We start from the raw sequence: 18361 nt of genomic DNA on the forward strand, positions 1-18361 counted from the left end.
CCACACGTACCTGCAAGCCACCATATCCAACTCAACTAATACCATCATTCCAATACAGTAGAATTTTTCTATCATTGCTGCAGCAGTGATGCACCTTGGCTCCCGCAGGAGCTCAGTTATTCTGGCCAATTCTTTCACTGCCGCAACAGTGATGTTCACTCAGCTCCTGCAGAAGCTCACTGGCTAATATATCCACTGCTGCAGGAGTGATGTCGCCTCTGCCCTTCAAACTAACCCACCAAACAGCATAATCAGCCTACGCAGTGCAATTTTTGTGGGTCATCAGTAATGTTTCTGGCTGCTGTCCTGCATTGGTTTGCAATTTTTGGCGAGTACTCTGGGTTTGGGGCAAATACCGAGTTCAGAGCCCTCTCCTCAGACAGCAGGCCAAATACAAGTACTGCTTCGCATACAACTTACTATCGGATTATTTGTAAGTGTGAACTCGTGAATTGCGAGTAATGTTCCACTTTACACGTATTATTGTTTGTTATATTGGACTGTTAAATAATTTAATCTGAAGTCTGTATTATTTACTTATTGTAATTGTTATTTATCTTTGTACAGACCACACACAAATGCTTCAGTAAAGTCATCAAAAGAAAGAACTGTGGTTGACTGAGTTCCTGGGTTCTGACCGGACCACCAGGGCGAGTGTTTCCTTTCCAACAATCCTAGAGATAAAATTAAAAAGTCCAAATCCTACAATCCTGTTATTTCTTTCTCTTCTGATCGTCTCATCACTTCTGGCTGTGTGAATCTGAATCATGAGATTTACATGAGATTCATCTATGATTCTGCAGATGGAGTAAATCAGCTCAATCTCTCAAAACAACTCAATCATATTTTCTGTTTAAACATTAAAACAGATGAATATGTTCTTTGGTTTTAACTATAAATCATTAGAGCTGCAGTTCAGTGTAAAGACTAACTCATACAGTGTTAATCAATGAAACATTCATTAACATTATGAATGATGCTCAATGCTGCTTTTTCCTTATATTACAGTCATGAGAGCATGTTTAGAGGTGAGAGAGACACTACGGTAAAACACATCAGCCTGTCCTGATTCAGATCAAACTGTGTTGAAGTAAATCATCAGGAGTAAATCAGATGATCAGGTACAAGAACTACTACAGAAGATTGAAGGAATGATGATGGAAAATGGTGGGAGATTTATCATGGAATGAATGAAGAGGACCAACAGCGAGTTAATATTGTCAATTACAGGTTGTTTTATTGTTATGTTGTAAATGACAATAATAGAAACATGGCAGTTTGTTCACTAAGTGTAAGTCACTAGTTTGTCACATTGACCTTAAGGGAAGAATCCACACAGTCTGTTTAAACAGTGATTTGATCGTTCTGTTGTAGTTTCAGGAGAAGATTCAGATTTTCCAAGCAGACACTAAGCAACCACCAAACTGTCCTGCCGCTTATTGTGGCTGTAAGACAACTATGAACTACTTATCATGATTTCAGACTGTGGTGATGTGGTTTCTCCACTGCATGGATCTTCATGTGTATCTTCAGGTGACTTTTAAAAGAGAAACTCTTTCCACACTGATCACACATGTGCGGCTTCTCTCTGCTGTGGATCCTCTCATGTGTTTTTAGATCTGATGACACACTGAATCTCTTGTCACAGTGTGAACACTTGTAAGGTTTTTCTCCAGTGTGAATTCTCTCATGACGTTTTAAATGGTTTGCTGTAGTAAAAGTCTTCTCACACTCAAAGCACATGTACTCTCTCACACCAGTATGAATTTTCTCATGTTCTTGTAAATATGACAGCCGTGAAAAACTCTTTCCACACACAGAACATGAATGTGGCTTCTCCTTTGTATGAACTCTCAGATGTCTCTTCAGGTTTGTTGCCCAGAGAAAGGTTTTGCCGCATTCATTACATTCGAACAGCTTCTCTCCGGTATGAACTCCACTGTGAATCTCAAGATTTTGTTTTGATGTAAAACTCTTCCCACATTGATCACATGTGAACGGCTTCTCTCCTGTATGAACTCTCATGTGAACATCAAGACTTTTTTTGGTTGAGAAACTCTTTCCACACTGAGTGCAGGTGAAAAATTTCTTGGCTCTTTTCTTTAAAAATTTATTTTTAGTCTTTGAGCGACTCAAAGGTTTTTCTCCAGGTTTGTCATGATGTTCCTCCTCCACTTCACTCAGTTCTTCACTCTCCTCCTTCACTTCCGTCAGCTCTGAAATGACAAAAATAGTTCATTTTCAGTATATTAAAGTGATTCAAAATGAGGATTATGAAGTGAAAGAACATAAAAGTGAACCTTCATGTACTGAAATAAACGACTGCTATGAAATATTCTGATCACTTTGATGCCTTTTTATATATTTACTATATGTAGCTGAAACAGTTATTATATTTAAAACATTAAAGACAAATCAGTGAGAACTATTCGATATTTTGATGAATGACACAATTATTGACATATCGACACCAACTTTTAGATTGATATTAATTTTGCAAAAACTATTTAGTTATTAAGGGTTGGTCACACTTTTTCTTTCACAGACTTCCACACATGTGAATGTGGGACACTGAAAACAAACTCAAGTGAATTTCTACCCTCAACCCTGTTATGAATTTTCCTAATCTTAAAACTGTGACGCCCAGGCAGTGACATCATCTGGGCTCTTTCTACAGCATGATGGGAGGACAAGGAAATAATCTCAATCCATCGTCTCAGTTTAACTAAGAATAACGTCTACATTTTATGAAAAATACAACTTTATCAGTAACTATAAATCAGCTTTTGCTTAAGTCAAACTTACAACCCTGTCAGCCATTCTGGAAAGTGAATTTACTTGATACACTTTGGTGTTTACTGATATTACTACTTTTTTATTTTGAAACATGTCTAAAATTTTGGTTACATTGTTGTACATTTTGAACCAGATATAAAATAAATGTAAAATAATCTGTACTTTGACCTGATGTTGACAATCAATATGAACATTTTTCAAATCTCACTTCACTGACCATTTGTTGAAAATGAGTTTAACTGCATATCTAAATGTGTAGTTGAATCTTTCTAACATGAATGTTGTTCAGCATCATGAATGAATGAAGAATAAACACCAACCTCTTTGTTCTTCAGTATCTTCAGTGTGTTTCATTCTGCAGGGTTCTGGATCACTCATGTTCTCACTGTCCTCTTTAATAAACTCAGTCTTTACTGGTTTCAGCTCTTCCTGATCTGATCGTCATCTGATTGGAATATCCCAGCATTTATTGATCCATTCCAGTGTGAGGAGCTTCACTGATGATGTGAGTGATGTGGGACGAGCTTCACTGATAATGAATCCCAGTGTGGGAGGAGCTGATCTGCCAAAATAAAATAAATTCATTCAATAATATCAGTTGCGGGGTTTGTTTTTATATTAAAAGATACACTCTAAAAACTGCTGTGTTAAATATGGACAAAACCAGGGATTGGGTTGTTTTCACCCAGCTATTTTTTTCAACCAATTTTGGATTTATTTTTTTAGCCAGCAATACAGTAATATAGTAAAAGGCATGTTTTTGCTCACCCCCAAATAGGGGCAAATGGGGTATTTTAAGATGAAACTTGACCAGACCAGAGACTTATATTACATCATGTGAAAGAGGGCATAATAGGTGCCTTTTAACCCAACCTGCTGGGTTTGTCCATATTTTACCCAGCTTGGGTTGTTTTTAACCCAGCATTTTTTAGAGTGTAACAGAATATAATGTTATGAAATGATTCCAAATATGGATTATGGTAAGAAAAACGGTTAAAACCACAAAGACAAAAATAACTGTACATATCTGTAGTCATCAAATCCCCTCAGTCTGTTGACAGCAATGAAATGATCTTTAAGTGTCAATTTACAGCAGATCTGAAGACATCAGCATAATAAATTAGGTGAAAACAGAAACTATTGACATGAAATAAAGAGTGTTTTCAGCAGTTTCTCTGTTAATATTGATGATCCTCAGACTATCAACACTCATTCAACAAGACATTCACATCATCTCACTTTATTCTGAGTGTTTGCTGTTAGAAACACATTATTGGAGTCAGGATATCTGAGAACATGCTATAAACTGCTTTAATGAAAGACAATACTGTTATTTCTCACAACATGACATGGATAAAAAAAAAACACAAAAACAAACACTAATGACACTCATCTTCATCAACCACTGCTGCTAATAACTATGAATTAACTATAACCATGAAACATTGTTTGATTTTATGATAAGATTCATTGTAATAAAGTAATTAGATCTTTAACATGTAACAGTTTTATGTGCAGAAACTGAAAACTCTCCCCGTCTCAGACTCACAAATCCTGCTGGAAAGATCTAACTTAGAGAAAAACTCTGAGATTTTAGATTTCTACTTAAACTATTTGCAGTTTTTGTAAAGCTTTCACTGTATGGACATCATTGCATAAGGAACTACTTTGTCACTTCCTGGAACATGTTTTTATTTTTTGTTAATATGGTCATTTATCTAAAACCATTATAAATGTTTTGCTTTTGATTTAGTATGACGTTGTTACTAAACAGTGTTTATCTGAATGAATCTGAATGAATCTACGTTTTGAGCGAATCAATCGGATGAATCAATTATTCAGATGTGCACTCATAAAGAGAGCCATTTACTTCATTCCTGAAAGCCGTTTGAATGAATTGAATGATTGGAAAGGATTCAGTAACTCACTCATTAAGACATTTACTTCCACCTACTGGCAGTTTTAAATTCTTTTTTAGAGTATAACTTTAATAAATAAATCGTTTTTCCATATTAATAATTATCATTTACTCACCCTCATGTTGAATCAAATAAAATATTTAAAGCTACTTTTTGTAATGTCTCTTAGATGATCTTTTGGAGGTAATTTCTCAGACAAATTTTTGGGATTAAATTGTGGGATTAAATTGTGATTAATTAATCGCCATATTGTGTAATTAATTGAATAAATTAATTTATCTAAAACTAAATGTTTTGTTTTATTATGGTAAAATGTTTAGCAGTAGTGGTTGTTGAAGATGAGTGCCATTAGTGTTTGTTTTTGTATTATTGGTGTTTTATCCATGTCTTTAATTAAAGCAGTTTATGGGACTTCAATAATGTGTGTCTATCAGCAAACACTCAGAATAAAGTGAGATGATCTGCTAATGATCTTGTTGAATGAGTGTTGATAGTCTGAGGATCATCAATATTAACAGAGAAACTGCTGAAAACACTCTTTATTTCATGTCAATAGTTCCTGTTTTCACCTCATTTATTATGCTGATGTCTTCAGATCTGCTGTAAAGTGACACTTAAAGCTCATTTCATTGCTGTCAACAGACTGAGGGGATTTGTGGACCTCAATGAACAATTATTTTTGTCTGTGCTTTTAACTGTTTTTTCTTACAGTTCTTTACTACTTTTCTAGATATCTGTCATTATTTTAATGGAGAAACAGAACAAAGTTCTGAATTAGCATCAGTTGCTCTACGATAGACTGATATAAATTCTGAATGCAGTTAGTTTATGGGTGAAATACAAAAAGGGGTTAATATATCAGGCATATTTAGAACAAGAATCATTTGACAACATTCAAACACTGTATTGAAGGATCACAGTGCAGCCCAAAATACTCTTTAATTGACATTTAAAATCTTTATAAATCTTTATACCACTTTCTTTCAAACCACTAGCTTTCACTCATTTGTCAACAAGAAGTTTTTAAAGGGCACCTATTATGCCCCTTTTTACAATATGTAATATCAACACGGTCTCACCCCTATTCGTCACATACTGCCGTTTGGTCATTTCCCCCTCACGTCCATAATCCGACGTTGAGGGTACCCCCTATTCGTCGCTTGACAACGTAGAAGGTCGCCTAATAGATTTGAGTGCAAATCCCTGATCTTTGAATTTTGACGAAATGGGGTTATCCATCCAGCGGTTTGCCTGCGCTGGAAAGTAGGTTTCAGGCGATTGATTTTATGCTGCAAATGTGTATTTTGCAGTAGCGTGCAGCGCATATACCGTTAGAGTCATTCATTGGGGCGGTGATCATACATTTTCGTGGTGTCAGAAACCGCTATCACGTCTTTTTTCTCTCTCTTTTTTATATAATTTTGGGCTAACCCCAGAGGAAAATTTTACTGCTCAAAGTATGCTTTTCTATAGCTCAGGAGACAAATGTGAGATTCTCATCTAAGCCTTATTTTAATCTCTATTTTGTCTAAAATGTTTCTCATACATTTCTCCTAAAATTCACTAGGAGCAATAGGTGAGACAGAATAATCAGAGGGAGTCATACCTGAGACTAAAAGGAGATGCCTTGCTAATCTCAATTCTGTGTTTTTAATGACTCCTTTATTTCTCCTTTGAAAAAGAAAATTAGCAATACTGGAGCAATATCCGAGTCTCTCGCTCACTCTCCCTCTCATTCACACAAACACACACGCACGCACATGAATTACTAATTCAATCATATGACCTTTTCCTCCTACCAGACTAGATTCACCATTCTAAACAACACAGATCATCCACTTCAGAACATCTTGATGGACCAAAGAAACAACGGACGGGAATGCTACTCTCTCTTCACTGCAGGACAGACAGAAGATCTATCCACAACCATCAGGCTTTAAAAATCTATAGCAAATGGCAGATTAGCTGATGTAATAAAGAAATAAAGAAATCTGAATCTGAATCTTTATTTAAATCAAAATAACATTAACAAATTTAAAGACATTTTAAAGACAGCAAAAACTGTTTAAACATGGTCATTACAAAATATGAACTAAAGTGCTTTTTTTTTGTAAAATTAACAAATTTAAAGACATTTTAAAGACAGCAAAAACTGTTTAAACATGGTCATTACAAAATATGAACTAAAGTGCTTTTTTTTGTAAAATTCTGTTTTTAAAACAGTAACAATTTTAACAATGTTATGAGCAGTGGCAGGCCAGGTTTACAACAATTCACAACAATAAACTTGAGTCTCTGACGCCAACATACATAATTTGAAAACAAGGACTTTTTGTGAACATTGTCATTTCAACAAATGTCCCATATTTACAGTGTTGTGGCCCTGATGCGGCATTTGTTTATGAATGCTTTTTTGACCTTACTTTTTTCAACCGGTGTCCAACCATCCAGTGTACTACAGCGCATGACGTAAGCTGCAAGCATAAAAGAAAAGAAAGCACAAATTACAGATTGCATTGAGTAACCGCAGTTACCACAACAGTATTGACAACTTTTTTCATCCTGATACGACAAAATTCGCATTGTAATATCTCTATGGATCACACATTAGGAAATGCAGCAAAACTGTGAGGACAGTGAAACAATCATAACACACAACGTAGCTATGTGATATATGGGTATCCAACACCTCTTATTGGGTTCCCACACATTTTTTACCTATGAATTTTCACAACTTTTTCCACAAATTGTTAACAACCACATGAGCAACAAACTTACTTATAATTGCATTGACTTTGAATTTATCCAGGACTCTCTTCCCATCTGGCACCTTTCCGTGTTTCCCAAATGCCACAGCATTCTGGCACTCCTCTGCAGTAAAGAATTCATCAAAAAGAAGATGGAACAAGCGAAGGCAGTCCTTCTTTGCGGATGCATGGATTGCAGCCAGGTGAGTCGAGGACAAGAAGAGGCCACTTCCTGGATATAGCTCCTGCTGCCGAGATCTGCCTTTTGGAGCCCAAACACCAGCCTGAGGTTGGATCTGTTCCACTTTGTCCAGAAAACTTCTGAATGCATCGAGGTGCTCACCACCTGTGACACAAAAGATGTATATTACCTTACAGGGACACAGCAGCATTCATTAAGTAAAAAACAAAACAAAAGACAAGTTTTTAAAAAGTCCAAAATATTTCATGATTGGATAAGAGTTTTACCAAATTGTTAAAAGCTTTTAAGATTTAGCTTAAGCATCAAATAACTCCCAATGTCCAAAGTAAGACAATGTAGTAGAACTTTAAACATATACCAATATAAAAACATAATTACAATTTTATGTTGCACAATTTAATACACTAGATTATTACCCACGTTTTTTTTTTTTTTACACAACTCTTCTGAATAGATATTAGGTGTGTTAGAAAAACTTTGAGAGAAAAAAAGAAGTGTTAAAAGAACAAGTAATTGCAACAGAGAAACAGAACATACTTACTTATGCCACACAGCACATCATGCAGTTTGGCCTTTTCCTCCACTAATTTTTCCACCTCTGTCTTGCATGCTTCGCATGGCTTCCACGATCTGTCTTCTGCTGACTCAGGCGAAATGAAACATGGTTCTCTTTCTGGAATTGGATCATGTTCGATGATTAAAGCATCTGCAGATGAGCTTGAAGTCTCATGTTCAGAGGTGCTTGTCTGGCTCTGGTCCCCAAGAACAGCAGGTTTTTGATGTGTATTAGGACTGTGCAACATTTTGAGGAAGCTTTCTTTGGCTGTAGGAGCTGGTGGCTGTCTCCGCTGATCCAAATCTGCCAAAACAGGCTGCTGTTGTGTTTGGTCTGAAGGTGTGGGTAGTGCTGTGTGAGGCTGGTGATGCTTTGAATACTGCGAAAGCCTGGAATTGTGTGGAATTGGAGACAGAGTAGTTCGATACTGGTTGAGCGACTGGAATGGTGAATGCTGGTAATGTTGTGGCGTATTTGGTGATGACTGGGAAACTGGAAGTTGGTACTGTGGCCAGGCAGTTGCATGCTGGAGCTGTGGCTGGACAGGTAGAAATGACTCTGTGGGTGGAGGCTGGTACACTGGCCAGGTTGTTGGAGGCTGAATGACATTTTGGTCCAAAGTATTTAGGTGATCCTGTGCAGAGGTGGACTGGCCTGCTTGAGGTAGGAATGGAAGGTTGTAGAATCTTTGTGCAGCTGCATCTCTTTTTTTCATGTCCTTCTTAGTCGCCTTCTTGGTATCCACCGTTTTGTCAGCTGTTCCAGTGAAGTCTACTGTAGCTTTGTAGAACTTATTGTCAGACCATCTTGCAAGTACTTCTTCTCCTGGTGTCAGATCTCTAAAGCAAGCGATGGGTTTATCATCTTTGTTAAGTATATCACAGAGATTAAAAATCTTTGCTGTGTATCCATCTTCAAAGGTCAAAAATACAAAAAGTCCTGAAAATGAACACAAAGTAAACAAAAAGGAGATTGTGAGTAAATCAGTGCAGGCTAAAAATCAATATTATTTAAACATGCTACTATATCTTTATTGTCTTATTTCTAACCCTCTTAGCAAAGCAACAAAATGACCTCTTCACTTTAGCCTTCGACTAGGATTAACTTTATTCTTTTAGCACTTTCAAATTTATTTGCTCCTGCAACTCTTTGATTTATGCACTCTCTATTCTATTTTTTCAATGTTTTTAATCCCTTTCATTATTTAATTATCACACATTTTATTTGTTTATTTATTTATTTATTTTACACATTGTCTATGAAGAGTATGGTGCAGGAATACTTTTTTGTAAAGAACTTTGAGCTGCAATTCCTATACAAATTATTTTATCCCTTAAATTTTGAGATGACTCGCAAAATTCAGTCACTAAAATGTACAAATAAGTTTCACTCCTTTTTCATGACATTCCTTTAAAAATTCCTGTAGGCTATAATCAATATGTGTGCCTCAAGCTACCAATATACAGTATTTATAAAAATTCCAGTAATAAGAGACCAAATACTGACGAATATTTTGGTTAGTAAAGTGTCCAAAGTACGTTAAAAATAACCACTTAAACCAGTTTTAATACTTAACAAAATTAGCTAAGCCGTAGTATAGTAAAATAACTAAATTACGATCTTGGTTATCTCTGGGGGAGCTGGGGTCTGGTTCATACAAACTCATCTTTTTCGGAGGGTTTCGCGCTCTTCTGGGCAGTTTTGTATTAGTTCCTTCTGCACTCATTCTGTAAAATAAACAAAAGTACAACACATTTAATTATTGGGGTCTCACTGCACGAGATCAAATTTTTCCAATCACACACAATTTATGTAACTTAAAGAATGTATAGCTACAAAATACGACCAGTTTTTTCAGAGAGTATCAGAACCCGCATACACTCGCCATTTAAAATGCCTAAATTATGTTTTAAAAAAACATGTTGCTCATGGGATGATATTAGACTCAAAAAGATTAATGAATGCACACACAATTATCCATGTACTAGATAAATGTTATGAATGTATCTTACTAGCCACAAACAAATGCCATTCGATTTGTAGGCAATACCAGCTCGGTAATTCAGCGACTGCCATCTAGTGGTAGCTGCCTGCCTTTTTTTTTTTTGAATAATGTTTATTACAAACTCTCGTGGAGACAACAGCATAAGAAAACCGGGCAAGGCATCAACAAAATGCAGATTTGACAATGGGAAAAAAATAAATACAAAAATAAATAAATAAAAAGAAAAAAAAAGAAAAAAAGGCATTATTCACAAAATAAAATATGTGTTACATGATCATAGCTGCCTGCCTTGCCTTTCAGTTGCGTGTGGATCATACAAGCTAAAAACTGCGGAAAGGAAGTCTCAAAATCCAAATGAACCGAACGCGATCCACTTGAACAACACGTCAATAAATGCATGCGTGTCACCTGATTCACAAATGCACAATTACTTATTGAATGAGCAATTTATGATTTATGAATGTAGAACAGAACAGTTTTATTCGCAAACATGTACAAATCGCTGCACAATCATTCAAACCCGAATTCCACAGATTCAAATTTGTTTGTGGCTAGTAGGATACATTCATAACATTTATCTAGTACATGGATAATTGTGTGTGCATTCATTAATCGTTTTGAGTCTAATATCATCCCATAGTTGCTTACCTTCTTTTGAGTCTTGCAACTGTTTTTTCCTCCATTCCGACTGCCCGCCGCAACTCCATACGTTAACTAACGCGCGCCTTAACCTCGTTGATTCAGCAGCGCCCCTCCACTGTGAATTAACCAATGAGGATGCAGCATTTGTGACTGATGGCGCTCTCTTCTAATGCTGACGTCGGGGCTGCATCATCTACAAGGTTCAAGGTTCACAGTGTTTTTGCGCCAACTGAAGCTAAAAAAAAACAAAACAAAGGTGGCGGTGCAGCATCTATAAGCGGTGAGTGACTTTTTAATAATAGAATAAACTTGTGTTTTCTTTGTAATTTAAGGTTTTTGTGAGCTTTGTAAATGTACAACACATTATCTTTTAGTACTTGATTTTTTGTTTTTACATAAAAAAAATCTAGTTTTATTTTTATTTCAGTTAACTGAAATAGTTCTTACACGCCCATTATTACAGTGTCATATAATTTTGTTTTCATTTACTACAATAATGAAACCCTTATAATGAAATGGTTAGTAAAATAAGTGATTGTCACATGCCAAGAGTTTTCACTTGTGCATTCTGTACCAGCTAATGAATGTTACAACTGCGATCATTTTCATTATGATCATAATTTAGTCAACTTTATGTTAATCAATTTCTATTTAATAGGAAAGGTTGCACGTGTGTATAATTATTCATTATTCATTATAATTATTCATATAATTATAACCCTTTTCAGTCTGAAAAAATTTAATATATTTTGTGCCCTTTTATGAACAATCTGTACCTTTTTTTTCTGTCAACCACAGGTTATTTTCCCTGCAGCCTCCGACTCCAGTCAATATTGCTCTTCCATAGAGGTTACTGATACATTTGATAGTAGGGGGGGTAAGTGTAACACTATTTAACACTGTGTATTAGACTGCACTGTCTATACCACCATCATCAAAGAAGAGCATCTTCTATATTTGTGTGTGTGTGTGTGTGTGTGTGTGTGTGTGTGTGTGTGTGTGTGCGTGCGTGCGTGTGTGTGTGTGTGTCTACAGTTGGAGCTACATATATTTTTAAAAAAATAGAATGGCGCAGAAGTACAACTCACGCTGGAGGAGAAAGGTGAAGAGCCAGCAAAATACTTGCAAAAGATACAGAAGAAAGGTTGGGAAATTTACATTTTATTGTTTTTATATTGTCATCTGCAGTGATTGATTATAAGCACATTCACCCAAGTTCTGTATTTACGTACCATTTGAGGTGTTGGTACTTAACTTGCCACTTGATATTTCCACTCCACTACATTTTAGGGAAAAATAATATGGTTGCACTTTATTTTACAGTACGTGTACTTACATGTACTTATAGTGTACTTACAGTGTATTTATCTAAGAAAGTTCTGGTAATACAAGGTAACTACATGGGGTAGGGTTAGGTTTATGGGTAGGTTCAGGGTTAGTACCTAATTATTACATAGTTATTGTAATTACTATAATAAGTACATAGTATGTACATGGAGAACAGGACTGTAAAATAAAGTGCTACCAATAATATTTTAATGTTTACTACACTACATTTATCTGATAACTACCGGTATAGTTTCCATTTGCTTTACAGATTACATTAAACTTCAGAGTCAAAACAGCACATTTTCCGATTAATTTACATGAATGACTTAACTGATTCAGGTCAATAACAAATCTGATAATTGGCCAGGACATAATCAACCAACGCATACATGTAAATATTATGTAATTTACTTACACTTTTGAAACTGAAGTACATTTACTGTGATATCATATACTTTCATCTTCTACTAAAGTCTTTTTCATGTGGGTAACTAGCTTTTACCAAAGTCATATTTTAACAACTTCCCTTTTACTGAAGTGTGTCTTTCAGTTAATTTATAAAAATAAAAAAATAAAAAATATATATATATTTAGCTGCTATGTTCTTTACTCATCTACATTTCATCAGCTCCATTGGTTCTGACAATGTTCCTCAATAATTTTATATAACAATAAAATATTTGTTTGAAATGACAAGTCTGTTAAGATCACCTTTATATGTGGAATTAGCAAAATATTAAGAACATGTCTGACCTATGTAGTAGTGTTCTACAGCACTACAAAGTACAGTTTAAAAAATGGCCATCCAAGTAAATAATCACCTCTTTTAAACAGTTCCAATAAAATGTTAATATTTTAATCCCCATGAGGGGAGAATTTATAGCAGGATTTCCTACAGTATATACTGCATTGTTGTAACCTAGGTATGTCTTATAAATTTGCATGTGAGTGTTAAATATGCTTAATGTATTATCATTCTCGGTTTTCTGCAGGACACACAAGGACAGGAAAATAGAGGTAAAACATGTGCAAAAATGTAAAACAACTAACTCCATTTCCTTCAGTCTCCAAGATGGCATGTAGTTTATTTATTCTGTGGAAATCGCATGTTGCAAAGCTTTAAATTTTGATCGACTGGAGCGTTAATTCAAATAAAAGTTAATGTGTCCAATAAAACACTGTTACTGAAGTGAGACCTTCAAACCTCACTTGGGTTGTCAAGGGTTTACTGACAGCTCAGGTGATTATTATAACACTTTAATAGTCTAGTAATTAGTAATGTGTTTAGCATAAGTATAATGAAAAATAAACATGTTGAGACTAGTAAGCCATAAATTCACCAATCAAGTAAAAGCAAATTAATCAATTGTTTTTTTTTTCTAGAAGCAACAAACTGGAGGTCAGATGATTGCAGCACCGAGCAAGTGACCAGATCTGCTAATTTGGAAGATTCTTCAAACACAAATGTGTGTAACATCCATTACGCCAACCATTCATCCCAATGCTATGGACACACAAGTGAGATGCATCACTCTGATCTTAATGTTGAATCAGAGCCTGAACAGCCTATTTACATGGAAACATTTCCTGAGCACCTACCTGAATTTGTTGAAGAAGGGACTTTAGATGACAATGCGTTATTTGATGAAGACTTTTCAATTGATGATGACCTCTCATTTGAAGACAGTTTTGAGCTTAACCTAGAGGAGGGAACAGAACTCGAAAGCTCTACAAAAACTGTAGATCATCCACTGTACAGAAATGCACCAATTTCTGTTGCAGAGAGTCTTCTCCTCATAATGACTTTTGCAAACAGACACAAAATAACAGGAAAAGCTCTCAGTGATTTGCTTACATTAATATCTCTGCACTGCCCCTCTGATACACAGACTGAGTGTCTTAAAAATTTACACAAATTTAAACAGTTATTTGATGATCCCTCCTCTCTGCTTTTGCACACATATTGTAGCTCATGCTTCATGATTGTTGAGAGTATAGACACCCAGTGTAAAACCTGTGAAGCCAATGTGTCGATGGAGGGGTCAACCTCCTATTTTATTGAGGTTCCCATTGAAGCACAACTGAAGAGATTGTTTGCTCAGGAAGGTTTTGAAGAAAAACTTAAGTTCAGGTTTAATAGACATAAAAAATGTCATGACAGTATTGAAGAAATATATGACGGAAAAACCTATCAGAAATTAACTACTTGCAATGGGCCTCTCAGTGATTCCAGAAACATTTCGTTAATGTGGAACACAGACGGTATACCTATTTTTAAGTCTTCAAAGTTTTCTGTTTGGCCTTTTTATTGTGTCATAAACGAGTTAAATTTTGTTGAACGCACAAAACGAGAAAACATGATATTTGCAGGTGTTTGGTTTGGGGATTCAAAGCCGTCAATGTTGACATTCCTTGAACCACTGTGTGGCACTCTGAACAAAATTGAAAGAGAAGGAATTTCTCTTCAGTTTGCAGGAGCTCAAGAACCTTTCATATGCAAAGCCTTTACAATTGCAGGAACCTGCGATTTGCCTGCAAAAGCTTTGGTACTTAATACTGTTCAATTCAATGGACATTTTGGGTGTCTAAAGTGTGAACAGCCAGGTCAAACAGTGAAGACTGGAGAGAGAGGTCATGTCCATGCCTTTCCTTTCCAGAAGACAGATCCAAAAGGCCCGCCTCGTACTCACAAGGGGTTTGTAGATTATGCTAAGATGGCCTATGATTCCAACAGCGTTGTTCGTGGGGTGAAGGGACCTACGTTTCTCAGCAGACTAACAAGCTATGATTTGGTCTTGGGCACAGGTATAGACTACATGCATTGTGTACTACTGGGAGTAATGCGTCTATTGATGTTTTTGTGGTTTTCCACAGAGTTCTCTTGATGTGCATTCAGTATGGTCAGATCAATCAAAGAAGTTGACAAACGTCTGGAAGAAATAAGGCCACCATTTATGATTCGATTCCCTCGTTCTGTGTCTTCTCACAGGATGTTCTTTAAAGCATCTGAGTATCGGTCCATTTTGCTGTTTTTCGGGCCAGTTGTATTCCGGGGCATTCTTGCAGGACTGTACTACAACCATTTCCTGCTCCTTAGTGAAGCAATCTTTATTCTTCTGATGGAGTCAATAACCCCTGCTCAAATAGATCATGCTGAGAAACTACTCTGGAATTTCTGTTCTCAAATGAGTGGACTCTATGGTGAGCGATACATGACAGCCAATTTGCACTTACTTGTCCATTTAGCTGATAGTGTAAGAGCTCTTGGACCTCTGTGGACACACTCTTGCTTTCACTTTGAAGACAAAAATGGGTACTTGCTCCGTCTTATACATGGAACCCAGAATATACCTGCCCAAATGGTAAATGCTGTAAAGACTATACAATATCTCCCTAGCATCACACAAAACATAAAGCTGAACATAGTAACTACTGAGTTTTTGGCCAGAATGACAAATAGCAATAGTTATCAACCAAGTAATGTTGTCAATATTGTGGCCATGTTAGGGGCATCATTCAATAGATGTCTTGAAACTGATGATATTTTTCTTCTGGAACAGTTTCTTGGTCAGGCTTTACATAGTAATGTCGTCAAGGCATATAACAGAGCTCAAATAGGGAAAATAATTTACACTTCCCAGCAGTATGTCAAAGCCAAAAGACGAAACAATTACACAGTGTTATTTTGTGATGGTGCGCAGATCAAATATGGACAGATTAAATTATTGTGTTCCTACAAAGAACCCAATGAAGGTCAGAATGAGATAAAACTTGCGTTTTTGAATGAATTTGCAGTTGCAAGCATAAATCTTCTACAAGATACTTTGACAGGTGGAACGTGTTTCCATATTGTTAGCCTCCTGGAAGTTCCTGTGAGAAAGACAGTGGTAGGACTTGAAAGTATTTTGGCAAAGTTGATGTTCATTGATTTGTCCTCGATGCCTGGTATTGTGTTTGCTGCACATTTCCCTAACAAACTTGAAAGGGACTAAAGATATTATAAAGTCAAAGATATGATCTTATTTTGAACAAAAGGGCCCATGATTTAACTAGTTGAAAATCCCTACTGAAAATGTAAAATATGTTGATGGACAACTGTGATGCCATCTCAACTGTTTTATATGGGCAAATCTATTGTCATACAAAAAGGTCACTTTGGGGCTAACATGAGAAGATGCATACATCTGAATATACAACATTAAAATTATTAATGATATGAGTTTTTGGCAGTTAAACTTTGATACATCTGAAATGTTGAAATTGTAATTTCTTTGCTCTCAAGTTACCAATAAATTACTGTTTTTAATTTTGCAATGTGTTTTGTGTGGTTAATAAAATTATTTTACTGAATTACATGCAGTGAAATATTTCAAATCATTTATAGAAAATAATATAAAAGAAGAGGGTCTTTGTAGCCTAAAATAAAAGATTTACAATTAATTTATTCATACAGGAATACATTATATTTAAAAAATCATGTGGATTAAGATATCATATGAAACAACCAAGACAGTGATCCAAGTCTTAGAATTCAATGAGCACTTGTGGAAATCTCTTCCTTTGCTCTATCTGAGTTAAGCATGAGATGCATGAATTGAAGCTGGGATAAGAGTATATTGAGTTCATGGAGAGAACTCTGTCTGAGATCACAAAGAGACACAGAAGTTGAGAAACTCTGAGCATTATATTAGAGCTTGTTGAGATCTATTCTGAAACTTAAAAGGAGACTAAATTGAGATTTAGTACATCTTATTGCTCCAGAGAAAAGCCTGAGACACAGGAGAAATAAACCTTTGTCTCAGTTTGGTGTCATATGGATCTCAAAGTTGTCTAGGAGAAATAAATGAAACATTTTGGAGATCTCTTTTCAGATTTTCTTTTCCTCTGGGACGTTACATTAAAATGACATATTTACAGGAGTGTGTACTTGCTGTATGCTTAAAGCATGCCTTAATTAAGGTGGGATGTTTTATAATTTTCGATCACATACTGCCGTTTGGTCATTTCCCCCTCACGTCCATAAGCCGACGTTGAGGGGTAAGTTACCCATATTCGTCGCTTGACAACGTAGAGAGGTCGTCCTATGTTTGAATGCAAATCCCAAATCTTTGTATTTTGACGAAACTGGGTTATCCATCCAGCGGTTTGCCTGTTATAGAAAGTAGTATGGTTTCAGGCGATTAATTTTAATGCTGCAAATTGTGTATTTTGCAGTAGCGTGCAGCGCATATACCGTTAGAGTCATTCCCCAGCTAACCAAAATACGTGACTGTTACGTAACTGCAACGTAATTTGGTGACCAAACTTTCGTCGTGGCGACGTAACTGGCAACCGGAAAAGTGAAAGGTGCGTATACGTCGCCACAACGTAACTTTGTGACGTTGCCAGTTAGTAACTGCGACGTCGTGGCAACGTTGTGTATCAATAGTTGTGTGTTGGTCATCCGTTGGTAATTCTTATATTTATTTATTTTTCTATGGTCGGACATGCAGTAGTTTAACCTAATTTATGTCCTCATTTGCCCAAACTAATGTAAAGGCTATTCAGACTCGAAATGAATTCAATTCATTTATTTTGAAAAACACACAGAACATGAACAAAACTCCCAAATAAAAATAATAAAATACACTCAAACTATAAATAAAAACATATAGCCTACAGCGAAACATAAAATAAAAGCATTCAAGACGTTTTGCTCTCAGTATCATTAAAAACATATGTTGTGCTAACTTAACATTTTGCTAACATATATTTCAGACGATCAAGGAAATCACAGAGGTAAAAATATTTACAAAAGTACTTAAAGTAGACTGTGGGTAATGTTACTTAACCAATCTGACGCAGTTGTTGAACTTCATTGCTATAAAACTGACGAGAAACACGGAGAAACGTCGACGCTGTCCTCTCCAGCAGCTTGAATGTTTTCCCGGTTGCCATGGCAACTCTAACGGCCACCTGCACTAACGTAAACATAACAATAAAAAAAGGTTTTGCGTCTTTCCAAAGTTAACTTTATACATTTTTATAAAAGCCATTTATTCGTTGTCACCTCGGAAAAATAAATTCTTCTCTCAGAAAAATTAACTTTACACTCTTGTCAACATACTGTGGGCACGCGCGCACTCCATTTGTGGAGGCGCGCGCTGTATGTCACGTCACTATATA

At 35.9% G+C, this 18361-nt stretch overlaps 2 protein-coding genes across 2 annotated transcripts in view; one reads left to right on the forward strand and one right to left on the reverse strand.

Moving 5' to 3' along the window:
- Nucleotides 1-3174, reverse strand: part of LOC137005697 (gastrula zinc finger protein XlCGF57.1-like) — a 661382-nt gene extending 658208 nt beyond the window's left edge. The window contains exons 1-2 of the mRNA XM_067366463.1: nt 3113-3174; nt 1574-2131 (exon numbers count right to left, since the gene is read on the reverse strand). Of these exons, the coding sequence (XP_067222564.1) occupies nt 1574-2131; nt 3113-3174 (620 nt within the window). The remainder of the gene's footprint in view (nt 1-1573; nt 2132-3112) is intronic.
- LOC137005779 (gastrula zinc finger protein XlCGF57.1-like) overlaps nt 1-18361 on the forward strand; it is a 576742-nt gene that overhangs the window by 187065 nt on the left and 371316 nt on the right. The window lies entirely within an intron of this gene.

This window comes from Chanodichthys erythropterus, chromosome 3 (genome assembly GCF_024489055.1).
Source record: "Chanodichthys erythropterus isolate Z2021 chromosome 3, ASM2448905v1, whole genome shotgun sequence".
NCBI classification, from domain to species: domain Eukaryota; kingdom Metazoa; phylum Chordata; class Actinopteri; order Cypriniformes; family Xenocyprididae; genus Chanodichthys; species Chanodichthys erythropterus.